At 37.1% G+C, this 18721-nt stretch overlaps 1 protein-coding gene across 2 annotated transcripts in view; it reads right to left on the reverse strand.

Moving 5' to 3' along the window:
• Positions 1–18243, reverse strand: part of LOC107222618 (putative aminopeptidase-2) — a 37685-nt gene extending 19442 nt beyond the window's left edge. The window contains exons 1-11 of one of the 2 annotated variants that reach the window (XM_015662048.2): positions 18131–18197; positions 16135–16327; positions 11567–12226; positions 10969–11443; positions 10617–10855; positions 9853–10510; positions 9541–9728; positions 8214–8531; positions 8031–8109; positions 7367–7893; positions 6985–7143 (exon numbers count right to left, since the gene is read on the reverse strand). In XM_015662048.2, the coding sequence (XP_015517534.2) occupies positions 6985–7143; positions 7367–7893; positions 8031–8109; positions 8214–8531; positions 9541–9728; positions 9853–10510; positions 10617–10855; positions 10969–11443; positions 11567–12225 (3302 nt within the window). In that variant the 5' untranslated portion in view covers position 12226; positions 16135–16327; positions 18131–18197. Of the gene's footprint in view, positions 1–6984; positions 7144–7366; positions 7894–8030; positions 8110–8213; positions 8532–9540; positions 9729–9852; positions 10511–10616; positions 10856–10968; positions 11444–11566; positions 12227–16134; positions 16328–18130; positions 18198–18228 lie in introns of those variants that run through there. The other variant, XM_046732815.1, reaches the window with a different exon arrangement.
• Positions 18244–18721: the final 478 nt, after the last annotated feature.

Raw genomic sequence — 18721 nt, forward strand, 5'->3', positions numbered from 1 at the left:
CTTTTGCTCATCCAACGTCACTTCTCATCGACCTTTTAAGACCTGTATACTTCGCCTACCTTTCAACCTAGGCAACTTTGTTTGCGACCATCTGATTACTCGGCACCACGCATACGTTAACAATTAACAAATCACCAAGTGCTATTTCATTTTCGAAACCCATGTTCACTTTGAATACCTCAATCTCAATTCCTTATCCCAGATGTTCTTAAACCCGAAAGAGAAGTTGAACCTTACCGCTCAGGAATAAACGACCCTCAAGTCGTTATACTGGTGTTCCGTTGAATGAATTGTAATTTAATTTTTCGACTGATTACTTTCCGAAATATCTGATTTACTTAAAAATTGGTTGACTGCCAACGAAGTTTGGAGGGTTTGAAAATATGTTGTACTTACTATTAGGAGCGAACAGAAAAGTTCTGATCCAGAAAAGTTGGCCTCGCTCTTTTCAATTTTGAGTACCCTATAGGCAGTCGTCAGAGTCAGACGTAGCTATAATCGCTCTGTAGTTTCCTTAACTGTACACAGTTTTTTTTTTTGGACATTTCATGAACAATAGTAATGTGTCATCTCACGTGCATATATCAGGCTGTTCTTATGTCAATATGAAGATGATGCTGCGTATTGGTGCCTGGTGTGTCAAGGAGTAGTTAGGTGACGGTATTATAGTGTTTTCCTATTATTGTGCGCAAAGTTCGATTTTGCGCATGCATTTGCGTTCGCAAACTACCACTTTCCCACACGTTGACAAGAGCGTGCGGGAATGCAACTGAGTGAACGGGGATGTAGCTGAGCGTGCGGGAATGTGGTGAGCGTGCGGGAATGTATAAGAGTATACGAGCGATTCCAAGGTATATACACGCGCGCCATCTCTGCGGTACTCTTTACGCATTAACACGTGCGAGCGATACTTTGACGTTCGTTGTCCGTATTAAGAAAACGGCAGAATACAAAACACAGAACGCACGTTTTAAAGATGTAAACAAACCGAGTCATTAAAAAATATACCGGTTCATTTTGTAAATTGCCACGTTACGATAAATATTAATAATAATTGAAAATAAAAAATAAATCAGATTTTTCTTAATTTAGTAAATTTATAATAGTTCTATAATTTGTTTTTTTTTTTTGGGCGGGGGGCTTCGCCCCCCCCCCCCCCCCCCCCCCGAATCCCCCCGCCACAGCGCCCTAACGCCACCGTTCTATACGTTTCAATTATTCAAAATAATTGTAGTGGTCGAACTTTGCGCAACTTAGTAGGAAAAATAGTATACGATACTCGTGCGCACGTAGGTCATCCCGCACGAGCGAAGCGAGTGCGGGAACGACCTGCTTTGCGCACTCGTAGCGTAATGTACTATTTCCTCATACAAAGATAAAATAGCCACACTTGATAATAAGCAGCACGGGTCAGTTAAAGAAATTTGTATCACTAACTTTAGGAAAACTTAATACCATAGACAAGCTCTCGCGTACCGAAACAACAGAGACAGCAAGTAGCATCCATGCCATTCAAAGTTGATGACACGGACATGGTTAGTAAAAAATTTTTTTATAAAGTAGTAACTATAGAGTGAACAGCGGGAGTCAGTATTGAGAAGGCATGCGTGTATCAAATATAAATAAAGCATACAATATGTATAAAGAATATATCAAATTTTCCGGAAAAACGGGCTTAGACCAATTGTTATTAAGCTAATCACTTCCCGTTGAAAAAACTGTTCTTCGAGGAAACCGCAGTTTTTACTGTCATGAGTCTGGCCAGAGAAAATGATTATTCCACGGAAGAGTGTACACTAGAGAAAAGGTTACTGAAAGCGCGGTATTTTTTCAGGAGTCGAGGTAAACAGCAGATTTTGAAAGTGAATCAATTAGTTCTGGATGACCGTCCGTTGTCAGACGAAGAATTTACTCTTGTGATTGAGGACAATGACTTGGATGACACAGAAAAGGGAAGGCTACCACGTTGTCCATATAAAGTCGAAAAAAATGCTGCCCCTTAACCAGAACAAATACAAGTCATACTGCTGGCGATCGTGTAACAGATTTTGTAGAAATAGCGAATACCGCCAAATATAAGCAAGGTATTGGTCGTAAGCGTAAAGACTCCATCGTCGCATACCACACGGCAAAGGCCGACCAGAAGGAAATAGCAACAAACACCTACTGACACCTCCATCTAGTAAGAATCTTCAAATAGAACGTTTTCGTCTCTTGAGCACCCGATGTAAGAATGTATGTAGATGAATGTTTAGATGTTGGAATCTTACGCTGCCTATGGGAAGCCACGCAAGACGGGCAAAGCCGTCTAATGAATGATATGCGGATGTGCATATCATTAATTACGAGAAGTTTGTTGTTGGGAGATATAAATTCGAAAAACTGGTGATTTCGAAAAATTAACAACGGAGCCAGGAATCGAACCTGGCGTCTAGAGATGCTTGACCGGAGCCTTACTCCACTAGACCACCTAGCCGCCCTGACTCTGTTGTCGGTAATTTCTCTCTTCACCAGTGAGTATTCACACATACCAAGCACAAGAAAACAAATTTGAACTCACTGGTGAAGAGAGAAATTAACGACAACAGAGTCAGGCCGGCTAGGTGGTCTAGTGAAGTAAGGCTCCGGTTAAGTATTTCTAGACGACAGGTTCGATTCCTGGCTCCGTTGTTAATTTTTCGAAATCACCATTTTTACGAATTTATATCTCCCAGTAAGAATCTTCTTTTGGAACGTGCATGAGTTCAGTAACACCTCGTATATTGCTACAATAATCACTGATATGGATGTTCTATGCTTCGTTGAAACATGGTCCATGAAGCACGTGGCTACAATATCAACGTGGCTAAGAAACTATAATTTGTTGTACACATATGCTACAAACATTATAATAGGAACAGGATTAAAAGTGATATTATTATTGCGTTAAAGGTACGTAAATTTCATCAAGAAATAATTCGACTGCTTACCAAATTCTTGTTAGTCAAACTATCTGTGGGAAATTTTCAGACTATTGTAACCGCGGTGTACTTTGACCTAAACATAAACTTTAACGCGATGCCTAGCAAACTTTGATCACGCGTTGGAAAACATGTATCAAAAATATTCTTAGGTTCCTCATTTTGTAGAAGGCGACTTTCATTCTGGAACAGGGAAATCTGGCTACCTAAATAAAGGAACATTTATTTAGAAGATTACCAGATTGTTTTGAACCAAACGCTCTCATAATCGTTAACGGTAGATATATCGGTAGGACTCCAAGAATGTTAACGGTGCGAGCGACACTCGCCGGCACATAGGCAACTGAAGTTCCATCTGGGTGACTTACTACGTGTAAGATGCTACTGTGGCTGCCTATCTGCCGGCGAAGCGTTGTACGTTCGTTAACCTTCGAGGAATTCTCCCAGTATAAGTGACTTTCCTGGCCGGTTAACGCGCCAAGGATTTAAAGGCTCTAGTGTAACAGATTTAGCCATCTGTAATGCGAAATATTGATAACTGATCTTTTAAGTCCTCGATCTATCTACACTATCCAACCACTTGCCGATAGCTCTGAAAATAAATTGTCGTAATCATGATATCTCAAGAGTCTCTGCTTCCCGTAGGAAGTAGCTTCCTGAAATAGAAAGCGTACCTCAAAAATCAATGTGTTTTCTATACTCTTGAATCTACTCTACCGGAGCAATTATTGTCAGCTGTCAATCTAGATAACGTAGATACGTGTTTCAAAGCGAGTATAAAAGAAGTAGCTTTTAGTTTTGGTATGGACAAGACGTAATCTCAGAACGCATATTATAGAACCATGATATGACAAATCATGAAAGCGAAAGCAAAGAATAAAATAGAAGGATGCCGTAGAATATGCAAAAAATCGGGGGTTTGCGAAGCCGACAGATCAGCTTATAACAGTAATCAGAAAAATGAGAACAATTGCTGGGAAATAGGATATATTAATAAGACAAATCTATTACGGAATCTATTGCTAAGTGTCGAAAGAGCAAAGAATTATGAGCAGACGGTTAAACGCCTTTGATTTCAAAGAACGGTAATAAATACTATTAATAGATAGACGTGGTATTGTCACTTAGAATCATAACATCCAGAAAAAATGCTGGCGAACAAATTTTTATTGAGCAGTCTGCAAATATGTAAACCGGAAACGTGCCCAGTCCTGACGGTATCTCAAGTGAGTTTTATGATAACCTTCTATTCAGGTAACACCCTACTTGAAGTTCTTCTTAAGTATGCTATACAAAAAAGGCGACGTTAACGATCTTGGGAGTATTGATGCATTTCGTTTGTAATTACCACAGTAAAAATATTCTTACAAATCTTTCAGGATCGCTAAGTAAAGTGGTTTGAAACTACAGAGACCTTGCCAGAGTTTCAATCAGGGTTCTGCAGAGGCAACGAATGTGCTGACAATTTATTGACCCTGTTCTCTTTAGTCCAAATAAAATGAAATTAGCTAAATCACAATTTCCTCGCTTTCTTTATGAACTTATTGTTAGTCTGGGCATACGACTCAGAAAAACATGATCTACGATAGCATAAATTGTTAAGACTAGGTGTCAGCTTGAAATTCTATGAGTCTATAGAAACATCCACGGTAGAGTAACAATAGGCCCACGTAGTTCTGGCAGCGTAATAGAAAAAGTAAACCACACGGAATGCGTATTGCAGAGCTAAATACTCAGCCCCTTACTATTCTTCCTGTTCATCAGTGATTTTGAAAAATATTCTACTATAGTTGATAGGTTAGTACGGGGCATGTCGATAAACCATAAATTAAAAACTCAACCTTGGTTATGCCGATAACATGAGTTACTCTCTTTGCTGAAAACTCGCACAGCTTCAAAACGAAAATTAAGATACTAGAAAGTTACTGCAATGAGAACGGACTAACTTTCAATGTAAATAAATTCATTTAATAATCTTTCATCAAAGTAGGTATACGAAGTCGCAGTTGATCTCCTACATACGTGGGCCGTTGAAGCGATGAATACGACAAAAAAATATCATATACACAACAAAGGCAGACACTTGGCAAACTAAGGAATGTTTGTCTGCTCAACGCTCAAGTCATTAGTGTTTTATTCTATTCCGTTGAAACATAAGGCTTACAATACCTCAAAAAGATTGGTCACATTCGAGCCACGTATTGAAATTAGTTAGGGTTGAAAAATGTTGTCAATGCAAACAAATTTTACTCCCTTGAGAGTCACATTATTTGCAGCATTAAGAAGTCGATTCAGAGCACATGGTCATACGAATATGATCAAGTCATTGCGGTTAATTAAGAGACAGGTGTTGGTGTTTCAACCAACCGTATGACTATTCGATCAAAACTCGCAATAATCTTTGCTCAGAGATACATTGTATATACTTGAATTTGCCATACTGTTGTCCCTTTTCATTGTATGCGACTAACCATGTTTGTATGTATGCAGTACCAATATCATATGCTGATGACGTGTTCACCGTATTATACGGATGGATAAATCTGAAATATGCCTGGCTGATTTAACTTTTACTCTCCATGTACTTAGCCTCTTCACGTGTCTTTGACTGGCCTGATCAAGTTAACAGTATCAAAAGCAGCAGCAGCATACTAGATAAACTAATTTGCGATACATTTAAGACTGACACAAATGTTATACATAATCGGGTAGTGCAATTGAACGATATGCATGGTTGTAGAGAAAAAAATAACTACCTTGAATCTGGAGTAATTTGTCGAGAAGGATGTGATTCTTCAAAAATATAAGCTACAAATGATAACCTCAGACTGGCATAGGTTGGGAAGGATGGAAAAAAGCCTTTAAGTGTATCAGAATCCAGCCTGAAACGATACTTTGAATGTGTATCGTTTCGTTAGCGCCTCTATTTGTACCCTAAAACTCTGGCGCAATCCGGTTAATAATAGATAAACACGGCAGGATCATTCTTCACAGCACAATTCACAGACTTTACCTAGAAGAATTCAGCGAGGTATGTTGGTTCCTGACATCGAGAAGGGTTATTAATTTTTTTGCAGAATGCCTGCCCTATGCAAGTCTAAGATACTTTCTATTCAATCTGTTTTGAGGAATTGTTTCGACTCATGCTTCTCTCGACCAATATAATTGCTATAAGAATATTGTGAAGATTCTTTCAGCAGGCGTTGGAAGTCCATTCGTCAACAACTCATAGTCAGTAACAGGATGATAACCCTAACACTAATTTCTAATCTATAAGCTTACGTTTATCTAGGTCAACATGGTCCTTATTTGTACCGTCCAATAGGCTTCGGCAAATTGAATAACATACACACTTTTCAATTATTTAATGTCGACGACAGATGTCAAAAATCCCGTCGTTCCATATCGTAATAGGAATTGCTTGAGTTTTTCACCGTATAGAGTTTTTGATATTGTCGGTAGATTAAGAATTGTTTTCAATATAGCAAACTGCTCATGGCACTGAGATATTAAGAGATTCATGAGTGCGGAAAAAGTAGGGATACCAAGTTTGCCAAGGACTTAAAAGTTTTATGTTTCATCATTAGTTTAGTGTTATTCTTTCAAAACAACGAAAAAGCCTATCAAAGTGTTCGTAAGATTCATGACATAGAAAGTAGTTTTTGTGCTTTTCAATTTCTTGAGAAATTGTTGAAAATATGTTTTTAGCAAGTATATTTTGAAACAACACGAATTTAAGAATACCACACTTGGGCAATACATGAATCGAAAAATATGAAACTTATCACAAAGTGTTATGGCTCTCTCGGATCACATGTTGAAGAATAATGTAAAAAATTCTGGCTCGTCAGGTTCATGAATAGTTCAACTCAACAATAATGATGATCACTCGGTAATTCAAATATTCTTGTAAATATTGAGTTTCTTTTTTTTAAGAAGATATTTCATTCAAATCATAATCGTTGTTTGACTTCGCTGTTTTTTTTAAATCTTTTGAAAAGTTTTACTAATTATGTTTACTTACTCAGATGCAGTTGAATTGGCCAATGGCATGTTACTGATACTCGTGTAATTTGTTAGTCTTCGAACGTGGAGAGTAAACTTTGCCTTGAAAGATGGCTCGTCAAAGCAAGGGAATGCCTGTCTTGCGTACGTAGATTGAAATTGAGTGGCAGCTAGCCATCTGAAAAATAGACTTGCAATAAACATTCATTCTTCATGCTTTATCGTTAGTTTAAAAATGAATGCCATACAGTGAATTTTTGCAGGATCGGCCCCAATTTTCTGGAATGGTCATATATTCTTACATGAATCTATTCGAGAACCGTGCGATATTGGAATAGGCCCCACAGGACTTTATCGTGGCAGAGAAAATGTTTGTATCATGAAATACTTGGATACAATACCTTGTTTCACCTTCGGCGTTGATGTATGAGCTTCGGTAAAATCCTTGCATATCATCGTCCAGAGTTCCCACGTAAATAATATCAATAACGATGGACGTTCCAGCCGCCAATGCTGTTTCAAGTATAATCGTGTACTTATGGGTAGTCGAGTTGTAAGTCGTGTTAGAAATTATGAGGGATGAGGAGTTTGCCGCCACCGAAACGTTGGTTATGGTGATTTCGTAGTACTGCAGTACGATTTTGTTAGTTTGCTCGACGACATTCGCTGCGATCTGCACACTCCCGTCGAATGTGAAATTATCCTCCACAAGATAAGGGGATAGGTAAATTTCATAAGTGGTTGGATAAATTGTCGTTGGTAGACGATAATCATCCATAGTTTCATACTGTTCGGAGAGCCATGTAGAAATGACGGCTGCGTGTTCTTCATACCAATTCAGTTCATATTGAGCGAGAGTAAGCTGAGATGACAAGCTACTTGATATCGTCGTCAAGTTGTCGGCATGAGTTTCGATAATGCTAGAAAACTGAAACAAACCGATACAACATTAAATTGGGTTGATACCCCAAAAAATGACACAGTTGAAATTGTTTTTCCGTAAAATACTGAAAAAATTCATTTTAGTATACTTTGAAGCTTTGCTCAACAATGTTAGCCACATACCTTGTCCAAAAGCTCCTGAGTGGACAATCTCTGAGACGCACCAGACAAAATGCTTGAAACGTAGCTTAAACTACCATAGCTGAAACAAAGTAGAAGCAAATGTGATAAACTTGTCATTACAATGACAAAATGGCTCTCAATAAAATTTTGTCCCATCAATGACATTGTTCAAAGAGAACGCACTAGGATTCAACGTCTGCGTAATAATCAGCTACAAAGTCCAGCGTTGCGTTTACGCCTTCCAGTCCACCATAAGTGTAGACCGCAGCGTATACCGTCGACATATCCTGAGCTCTGATTCCGCGTTCTTCTTCAAGAAGATAGTGCAGATAGTCGTAGAGAATAGTATAGTTTCTAGAACAGCCGAGTGATTGAAGTATGACTATCTGTTCCGCTGCAACATTCGCCAGGGAATATTGATTCCAGAGAAAGTACCAGTCGTCTGATGTTCCGTGCTTGATGGCGGTACAATACACGGCAGTCCGCTGGTTTGGAGAAACCCTGAGCGAAAATAGTACATGTTTAATACGATATAACACGGTGGTTCCAATTCTCGTTAATTTTCATATGAACGTTCGAGTTTGAAAATCGAATCTCTTCTTTCTGCACACAATTCAGATTCGATAGCTGACAAATTTCGAAATAATATTGCATGATCAGAGATTGAAGATTATTAATCAGGCCAATTTTTGCGTAGGAGCTGAGTTTTCGATACATTTCCGTAGGCATTTAAAATGAGTAATAGCCATTTAAAAATTTTCTTGCGCGCGAAAATATTTTTTTTTCCCGGAACGACTCGATCTTATCCATCGCAGTGTGGAGGAGCGTGATATCTCAAATTGTGCTAGAAGATCGTGGCATCTCAAATAGTGGAAGAAGAACATGAAATCTCGACCAAAATCAAATTTTTCGTTGATACGGCACTGGAAATTTGGATGTATGAATTATGCTAAGCATCTTTTTGCAATAGATTCAAAAATTGCTTCAATGATTTTCTCATTTATTTAGCTTTCATAATGAGGAATCAGAAACTTTCACATAAAATCGAACAAACAAAAATTCTTCAATTCTAATATGTTAATTACATTGAATTTTTCAGTTTATAAAATGAAGACAAAAATTATATACATTGCAGAATGGGAATGATTTTTACATTGGGATTACAGAATGGTCAGAAGCTTTGACATAAAATCGAGCTCATTACGAAGACCGAATAAGTAAGAAAATGATTAAAACACTTATTGAATCTGTTGGAAAAAAATGCTTCATATAATTCATGCACCCAAAATTCGAGTGCTGTATCAATGAAACATTTGACCTCGGTCAAGATGCCCCGTTCTTCTTTCACTATTGGAGATGCGACGTTCTTTCATATTGCCGTCATTATGTGATGAATGGTGATGAAATTTGAACTTTATTGCTAGGCGTGCTTTTGAGGAACGTTTCCTTTCAACTCAAATTTGTTTTTCTTTATCCTCATAATATATCTTATGGGAAAAAAGTTCCTTACGTGTTGGAAGTGTTTGCTTTATATGCGGCGAAATATTCAAGGGATTTTGAGATGCATTCCTCGTGCCCAAAATTGCAGACCCAGTCCAGGATTTGACGTCGGTTAAGCGTGTCCAACCAATCTTCCCCAGTCACGTCATCGAAGCCAAGTTCGTTATAAATGTTGTCGGTGAGAGTCAGGACGTGAGTCTATAATTAAGGAATTGTAAAACACATGTTTCAATTGACAGTGCATTTGTCACTGCCGAAAGGTGAAGATATAGGCGTACAAGATTGAAAAAATTATAACTGTAAGTTGACATAGGCTCCTTACCTGAAACAAGGCGTATATATCATCTTGTCCGAGAAAACGACGATCCAAGTAGTTCAATCCCGTGAAAAATGCCTTCCACGGGACGTAGTTACCTTCTTGCGCAAGGTATTGCGTTGCGGCCAAAGTAATTTCATAGCTGACATAATCGGCTCTAGCGAGATTGAGGAGGTCGTCGACAATCTGGGCTCGATTCAGAACGTGGATTGTTTCAAAATCCGCGCTATTAAGTAGGTTCATGATCTTTGTCCACGATTCTACGTCATAGTTGACTCTATAGTAACCGGTCTCTTGAACGTTGAACAAAACCCAGTCCGCAGTTCCGTTGTCCACTTGAATAGTCGCGGTTTCATTGCCCAACCAGTACTTTGTTGATGTGTCGTTGAAGTTTGGCTCACTCGCAGTGATGTAACTTATCGGTACCCACCAGGTCAAGTTGGTAACAGAACTTTCGGTTCCCCGTAGTAAGAATCGTTCCTGAGATATCGTAGCGATTCCGGTGGATTGGTTAAGATTCACCGTGACAACAGGGTAACCTGCCTGCAATATCCAAGTGTCCAGAACAGTTTTTACGGTCTGATTGCCAAGGTCCACGTCATTGATATCAACTTGGTCCTGAATTGCCGCCCAAAGATCGTCCGGTTTGACATTGCCGTACAAACTGTTGAATAAATAACATACGTGAATACAGAATCAAAGCACATCTGCTGGCAAAAAGAGACATTCCACGCATCATGATCAAACATACTATGGAAGAATTGGCTTACTGAGCATCGATATATTCATGGAGAACCGCGTGCCAAACCGATTCCCCTAAAATAGTTTCAATCATCCTGATAATGCTGGCACCCTTATTGTACGAGATTGTGCTGAAGTGATTTGAAATCTCGGTGGGAGTCAACACTGAAGCGACCAATGCATGCGCTGATTCTAAGGCATCATTGGCAAATACTACCTGATGTTGGTCGACTAAGAACTGATGTAGCAGATTCCATGACGATTCAACCTGTAAGCCATTTTCCAGTTCTAGTTTCCCTAAATGAGATTGCCTGCAAACCTAGTCAGATATTTCAGGCGAAGAACAGTCAGCATATTGCTCAATATTAGGTTTACACTTACACTGTCAGTTGCCAAATACTGAAACCTTCTGGCAAAACCTTCATTAAGCCAAGCATAGTCCCACCACTCTAATGTGATAATGTTGCCGAACCACATGTGAGCTAGTTCGTGAGCCACGACGGTGGCAACTCTCGACTTGGCTGTGGCCGAGGAGTGGTTGGCGTCGTAAAGCATCGCAGTCTCACGGTACGTAACCAAGCCCCAATTTTCCATAGCACCCCAAGAGAAGTCAGTTAAAGCTGCCATGTCCAGTTTGGCCAGAGGGAAGTCATGACCGGTTATTTCGGAATAGTAAGCCAAAATTAGGGGACCTAAGCTGAGGGCGTACTCCGCTTGAGAAATGGCGTTCGGTCTCGCCCACGTGCTAAAATTCCCATCTGATGTTGTCAAGTTCTCGAAATCAGATACGAGAATGGCCAGAAGGTATGTAGACATTATTGGTGTTTCATCAAAGACATCCGTTATACGGCCATTGCTGGGAGAAAAACGGATACGATAATAATTGTATTTGTTCTTAATTTTTAGATGCAGCTTCAATTTTATTTCTTGAGCCCCATAAAGGTTGTAGACTGTTATGAAATTTGGCAAAACTGTTTACCTCACTTCGGAAGCATTAACGATCGGCATGTTGCTGATCGCGTGATATTCTTCCGGTCTGTTAATGAGAATGTTAAATTTTGCCTTGAAAGCCGGCTCATCAAAACATGGAAATGCCTGTCTTGCATAAGTTGGCTGAAACTGAGTGGTGGCGACCCACTTTGTAGTACCATTGGAATCGGTGTACGAGCTTCTGTAGAACCCGGTCATGTCATCGTTGAGTACGCCGACGTATAGAATTTTCAGGTATACCGATGAATTTGCTGTTAGAGAGCTTTCTAGTGTGAGTGTTAGGATGTCGGTAACCTCGTTCAAAGCTTGATCTGTAATATTTATGGTATTCGAGTTCTCTAAGGTAACCTCGATCCATGAAATGTTCAAGTCCTTCGCATGCAACGTTATCAAGTTCGTCTCTTCGATGACTTTCATCTCGATGTATACAAACCCATCGAAAGTGAAGTTTCCGTCTTCGATGTAAGGTGCCAAAATGACCGTGTAATTCTCCGGTGACAAAGTGGTTGGCAATCGGTATTCCTCATCAGCACGGTCCTGAATTTGTCGGCTTTCAAATTTGGCAGCATGGTCCTCGACGTTGGGATAAGCCCATGTCGAAGCCAGCAACACCGCTACGGCAGCCACTACCACCGGAGTGGCTCTCATTCTGTAACGACCAGATTAACATAAGTTTCTTTAGTTCAGCAAACACCTGCTGCTCTTTCATTCTCTTGGACTACAATAGTCACTATCGTAAATTACGTGAGGATTGTTTGGTTACTGTTCAACGATGATGGTTCGATACTATATTAGTTTACGTAACAATTCGTTTAATTTATGGCATGGAATGACAGAATAATACCTACAATATACGGTGGCGCGAGGTTTATCGGTGGATGATAAAGCTTTACTGTACTACGACTGTCCGACCAGAATGATTATTGGTTAAGTTACGACTTCAATAGAGCTTCAATTCACAATTTTAAAATCGTTCGTAGAAATATCTAGCTGAAGTTGATTTCAGTTGTACTTTGTACATATGGGGCATTCCAAGTGAACTTCACCAACGCTCGACTTTATCATTCAAATTCAGCTCTCAATTTTTTTTTTTTTGGAATTCTATTAGCCCACAAGAAGACCTTGAATTTGTTTCTGGTTTTTTAAATGGAAGGGCTTGATTATCATTTCGAATCTCCTTTTTTAAAATCTGATAATTTTCAAGAGGACTTAGCGCATAAACATGAGGTAAGACATGAGAATTTGAATGAAACAAAATATTTAGTTTGGTTCAAAGTATCATGAACAAAAATGGCGAAAAAATGGAAAACCTCCCTGAAGATGATTTTTTTCCTTCTGAAGTAAGAAAAAGAAATAAGATTATTCATTAAGTAAATAATGATTGATTTGGGCCGTTTTTTTCTCATAAAACGGTGCATTCGTTACGAACATTGGAAAGTCGACAATATTCCGTGAAAGAGTGAATAACCCGCCTCGCATAACGTTAAGAGGATTAAGACCATTTATTTTATCTGGTAACATTTAAAAAAATTTTGAACCACCCTTGAACTTCGAGAATATTCAGTTAACTCTTGAAAACGTTCTGGTATTATTTAGAATTGTCGAAAATTCTCTGGTAACCTTTGAAAATGATCTGCAATATTGTATAAACTTCAGGAATACTCTGGTTAATACCCTTGAAGAAGTTCTGATATCATCTTCAACCGTCAAGAATTCTGTACAAACTTTTGAAAACATTTTAAAATCTCACCAGATAAAATAGATTGAAATAACCTTTTTGCGACAACCGAGACTGGTTCTTTTACGACATATCGTCAGATCTTGAGTCGATTCGGAAAAAAAAATTTTTTAACGCGAAACTGTTTGAATTCCGTACGAAATTGAGCACTGAATCTGAAAAAATGAGGTCGAGCGTAAGTCAATTTTAGCTGGAATGCCCTGTACTGAAGTTATCTGACTTGTGATTAATGAAGGTCGTGCCAGTATGAAATCATTCACTGAGATTTGTTTTATCCAGCTGCACATTGTCTGTAGCATTAGCTGTTGAATAATTACACAAATCTACGAAATGTAACTTTTAATTTCCCCCTTAGGTAACAATCCTTTTTTTTTAGGTATTTAAGTATGTCAAATTAAAATATAGCGCTTGTTTTTTACAGCACATCCAGATTTATTTTTATACAAGATATGCATATTTAAAAATTTTTTTACTGTTTTTTTCAAAAAATAAAATATAATGAACATGAAACTGAATGTTTAGCTATAAAGTAAACAGCATTAGTTTTAAACAAGACTTACGAGACTAGATAAATCAAAAAGACCTATGATATCTTTATCTAATTTCTTCAAAACTCCTGTTCAATCTTTTTCTCTTGTACTTACATAGCTCTAAGTATGCTTAAAATCACCATAAACAATAACTAGTGAGGGCAGATGAATATTTAAATATCAACACTACCATTAATAAATATATTCAACATAGAAATCGGAAGGTAACTTGAGTAGTACTAAGAAAATAGAATGATAGAAGTTTTCAAATATTTTCTTTCACATATCCGTACCTGATACCTATCAAAATTACTACTTAGTTTTGTCGGGCAAAAATCATCGTAAGCCTATGTTACGGTGACAGTGAAAAGGCAATTGTAATGTCTAATGCGAGTTGACAACATCGCGCATATCAATGAGAAATGTTGGCTATTCAACAACAAATTATATCAACGTACCTGGGACTAGCAAATTTATAATCGGAAATGGCAAATTCGAGGTGATTGTTATTACATTGTTAATATCTTATCGCATTATTAATACTTTTATCCCTACTCTATGCGTCACGATTCCGAGGCAAAAATGATTGAGCGTCAATGATTCTCAAACATGTGAAGTGGACACTTGACTACTCAGATGATAACTATAATGTCTTTAGTTGTAATATCGTACTTTATTACTGCACAAAGTTGTCATAATCTCACATCTGTTAATTCTCATTATTTTATCCCAATCCATCCAATCAAGGAACTTGTAACGTTGTAAAGTGCAATCCGCGTCGTTGTGCTTTCCTGAAGCATGTCTAAATTCACAATTTTACAGAAATGCATATATTTTCTATCATTCTTGATCGCTCTTCATTTATACCATATGCGTCTTAATGGTTATTTTCATAAATGATCAGAATAATCTGAGGGGTTAAGCAAATATAGGTTTCTCAACTGGGCAATGAAATTTAAATGATAAGATACCACTGCACTTGTATTGTGGTGTATATTGTGAAGCTGAAGTAAAATAAAATGTAATTCGTCAAGAGTTTTGTGTTTCACCACATATAATTCAGTTCCTTGTAATATCTCATTTTAACACACGTTTATGGTGAATGAAATTTGGGGAAAGAATTAGTATTATTTTTTCCATTTTTTAACAACATTCTGGAATTTATTGTCTTTCAATTCAAAAATCAATCACCCAAAATATTTTATTGTTATACCTTACAGAAATTGATTATATATTATTCACTGGTACTGAGGAAAATCATGTAGTCTGATCAGATTTCATGAAACGTTCGTTCTCAAGTTTGTCTACTCCATTTAGGCGCAGGCCTGCAACTACGTTTGTCTGTCCATTGAAATTACGGGGACGTATGAATAGTTATGAGCTCCCAATATTGACCTAAAACAGTGATTTTATCAGCCTTGATATCGGGCCATCATTTCTGGTCACTTGTGATCTCGACTTCATATTTATTTTTGATATAAGGTCACTTTTTATAACCGTTTGTATAGAACCATTTCGTATTATTGTTTCTAGAGGTTTTAATAACTTATGATGTGGAATATTTTTAGAAGCACACGAAATATTATTTTATCGGTTAAGATAATTGCAAAAACCGCGCATATACTCCATAATTGAAGAGGAGTACTAAAGAAGGCCCATTACGGAAAAGATGGCACTTTTTTAAAATTAAATATATTGTAACGGATTACAAAAATTATTTTTGAAATAAAATGTTCCAGATGGACGAACTTTTCTTGCCGATAATTTTATATGTATATTATCATTTGTAAATATTCAAGTCCGCACGTGAATTGGTTTGCATTCAGTTGTGCATTCATTAAATCGAATCTACAGCAATTTATGCGTTAAATTCGTCAACCAATTGAAAAAAATGGCATATCGAGAAAACTGTTGTGGTTCACAATACGATTCTTAACGGTTTTTGACAAATTTCTTATGAATGGCTTAAAAGAAAGCTTCATTTTAGTTATTGGGCAAATTCTTCTGTACTCTAAATCGACTTCTAAGCAAGAGTAGTAATATACGCGCAGAAAGGTTACAAGAAAAAGGTTTTTCACTCTGTTAGTTCTTTTTCTTGACATGTGAAAAGAATTATTTACCAACAAGTAAAATAACTTTGAAATTTAATGTCATCTCAAAAATATTCTTCTCATTCCAAGCATGGTATCCATACGTGTAATGTTGCCACTTGGCGTGAAGGACGCAACGATAATGTTGATTACATTGGAGTAAATATGAATTTGAAGATATCTCTAAGTTTCACCTTACCTGTGGTGGTAAAAATCGGCCTATTTCACCGGTTGTTCTTCAATCATTTAATATACACCCTATACATATATTGAATACCCGGAATTTGATATGTACCAGGTCACACGGTTCACTGATGACTAGCCGTAACGTTGTTGGTCTATTTCACTACCGACTTAACTTAAATATGGCTAGGAGGGCACAAATAAAAAGGCTGCAAAATGATACGGAGTTGAAAATAATACATATACTATGAGTGAGGCAAGTTTCGTCGATTATTGGTCAAAACATAACTATTTATTGGATTTTCGACCTTTCGGTCGGGCCCTGTCGATCATCTTCAGGCTACATAAATATATGAATGTTTAATTTTGTTTAATTTGATATACATGTGCTTGGATCTAGTTTGCATTTGTAAAGCAACATTTGTTAATAACATAACCTAAATGTTCCTGCGTTATTAAGATTGAATAATATGGCAGTCAACTATGATAAAATAATATTTTATTAATCAAACATGTCCCCCTCAAAGAGGTTATGTGTACGCAGAAGGTATAGCGATTTGAATTTACAAAGTTATTGGTTAAAATGCATTTAGGAAATTGATAGTGACTTTAAAGTTATTTTAAGGTCGGTGAATGCTAAAATTACATAAATATAATCAGATTACCCTTTCGAAAATGATTTCTACGTCAAATTATAAAAAATTTCCGGTTGTAGAAAATCGTAGTATTTTTCGTAGAAAAGTACAAAATTCTACGAGAAATTAAATTATTAATCGTAGAAAATTGCATATTGAAAGTGGATTGACATTTTTTTCGTAGAATTTCATCGAAAACTACGCGGATTAGCGAAAAACTATGAATATCTACAACTTTTTGCGGAAGATAATTTCGATTTTGGACCCATACATTACGAATTCTTTACTTCGTAGAATTGCGTTGAAATTCGTAGGAAAGCACAATATTCTACAAAAAATTATGAAAATCTACAACTTTATACGAAAAGTAATGAAAATGACATACTCAAAGTAGATTTAATTTTGTATCCGTAGAATTTTGTAGCGAGCTACGTGAATTAATAAAAAATTACTAATATCAACAACTTTTTATGAAAAATAATTTTATTTTTCGACCCAACAATTACGAACTTTTCTGCGTGGAAACGCGTTGAATTTTGTAAAAAAAGTACAAATTTCTACAAAATCTTATGAGAATCTACAATTTTCTATGAAAAAAAATTACAATTTTGAATCCAAAACGTCTGCTAAATGCCGCATCTTTCTCACAATGAAAATTTATTGCAGACAGTTTACGGGACAAAATTTGGTTCTGTATCCGAAGACTGATCTTCTCATTTTCTGAGTACGATCTAAACGGATTTAGAGAATATGTCGTATATTTTTAAACTCATCTCTTCCCAATTTGGTGAGTCTTATGCAAAAAAACACTTATTTAAAAATATGATGATCTATAAAGAATTATGAACTTGCACAGAAATTATGACCACATGATTACAGTGAAGTAAAAAAAAAACTCTACGATAAATTATGCAATACGATCATCTATGGAAAATTCTACCAGAAAACCCGAAAATGTTCCAAATGGCGTAGAAAATCGTAGAAAATTGTCAGAGAAGTAAAACATACTACGATAAGTGACGTAAATTTACGGTCATCTACGAGAAAGTCTACGACAAATACGAAAAAACTACGAAAGTGTTCCAAATTTCGTAGAAGAACGCAGAAAATTTTCGTAGTGTAAATTTGGCGTGAAAAATTTTTGCCAGCGTACTCACATTTTTTAACAACCTGTGCCTACTTACATGTTTCATTTGATTCAACTGTTTATGTCGACTTACAAATGTTTCCTCACAAATGTAAACTAGTTCTAAGCACATGCATGTTAAATTAAACACTTATGAATTTATGTAGCCTGAAGATGGTCGACGGAGCCCGGCCAAAACATCGGAACTTCAATAAATAGTCATGTTTTGAGCAACAATCAACGAAACTTACGTCAATCACCCATCCTGGTCACGAAGTGTAATTCTATAGGTACTATGGTTGAAAGAGGCAGATAGCAAACAGTAATCGATTGCCGGACGATCACGTACCTGTCAGATCCGAGGTCTCTTCTCGGTCCTCCGATCGCAGCTCGTGATACCTAGTTTTATAACAGTCGCAACTATCTTATCTCGATAATGCGACTCTTTTTTCTCACCTAACGATTGTATGACTGTAATTATCTAACATCCTCTAGAAACGCATATTGCACGATCATTCTTATAACAGCTTCTGCAATGTTCACGATGTTCAATCACGTCGGTCAATGCTCTTGCCATTTTTTCTTCGTGTTAACGTGCATGATAGACTCTTCTTATTATTCATTATTAATCACCTCCTCTTACTGGAGTATCAGCTGCAGGATTATCTTGAACCTTAACCCCTTGAATCACTATCGTGCCGTTAATCATTGTTGTGCCGAGTCAACTTTTATCACAAGACAGTATTCTATGATTTTTGGGGTCGCTGATTACAAATCTGAAATCAGACATTGAAAATTCGAGATGGTGGATCCAATATGGCGGACGAAAATTTCAAATTTGA

This window comes from Neodiprion lecontei, chromosome 2, assembly GCF_021901455.1.
Source record: "Neodiprion lecontei isolate iyNeoLeco1 chromosome 2, iyNeoLeco1.1, whole genome shotgun sequence".
Lineage (NCBI taxonomy): Eukaryota > Metazoa > Arthropoda > Insecta > Hymenoptera > Diprionidae > Neodiprion > Neodiprion lecontei.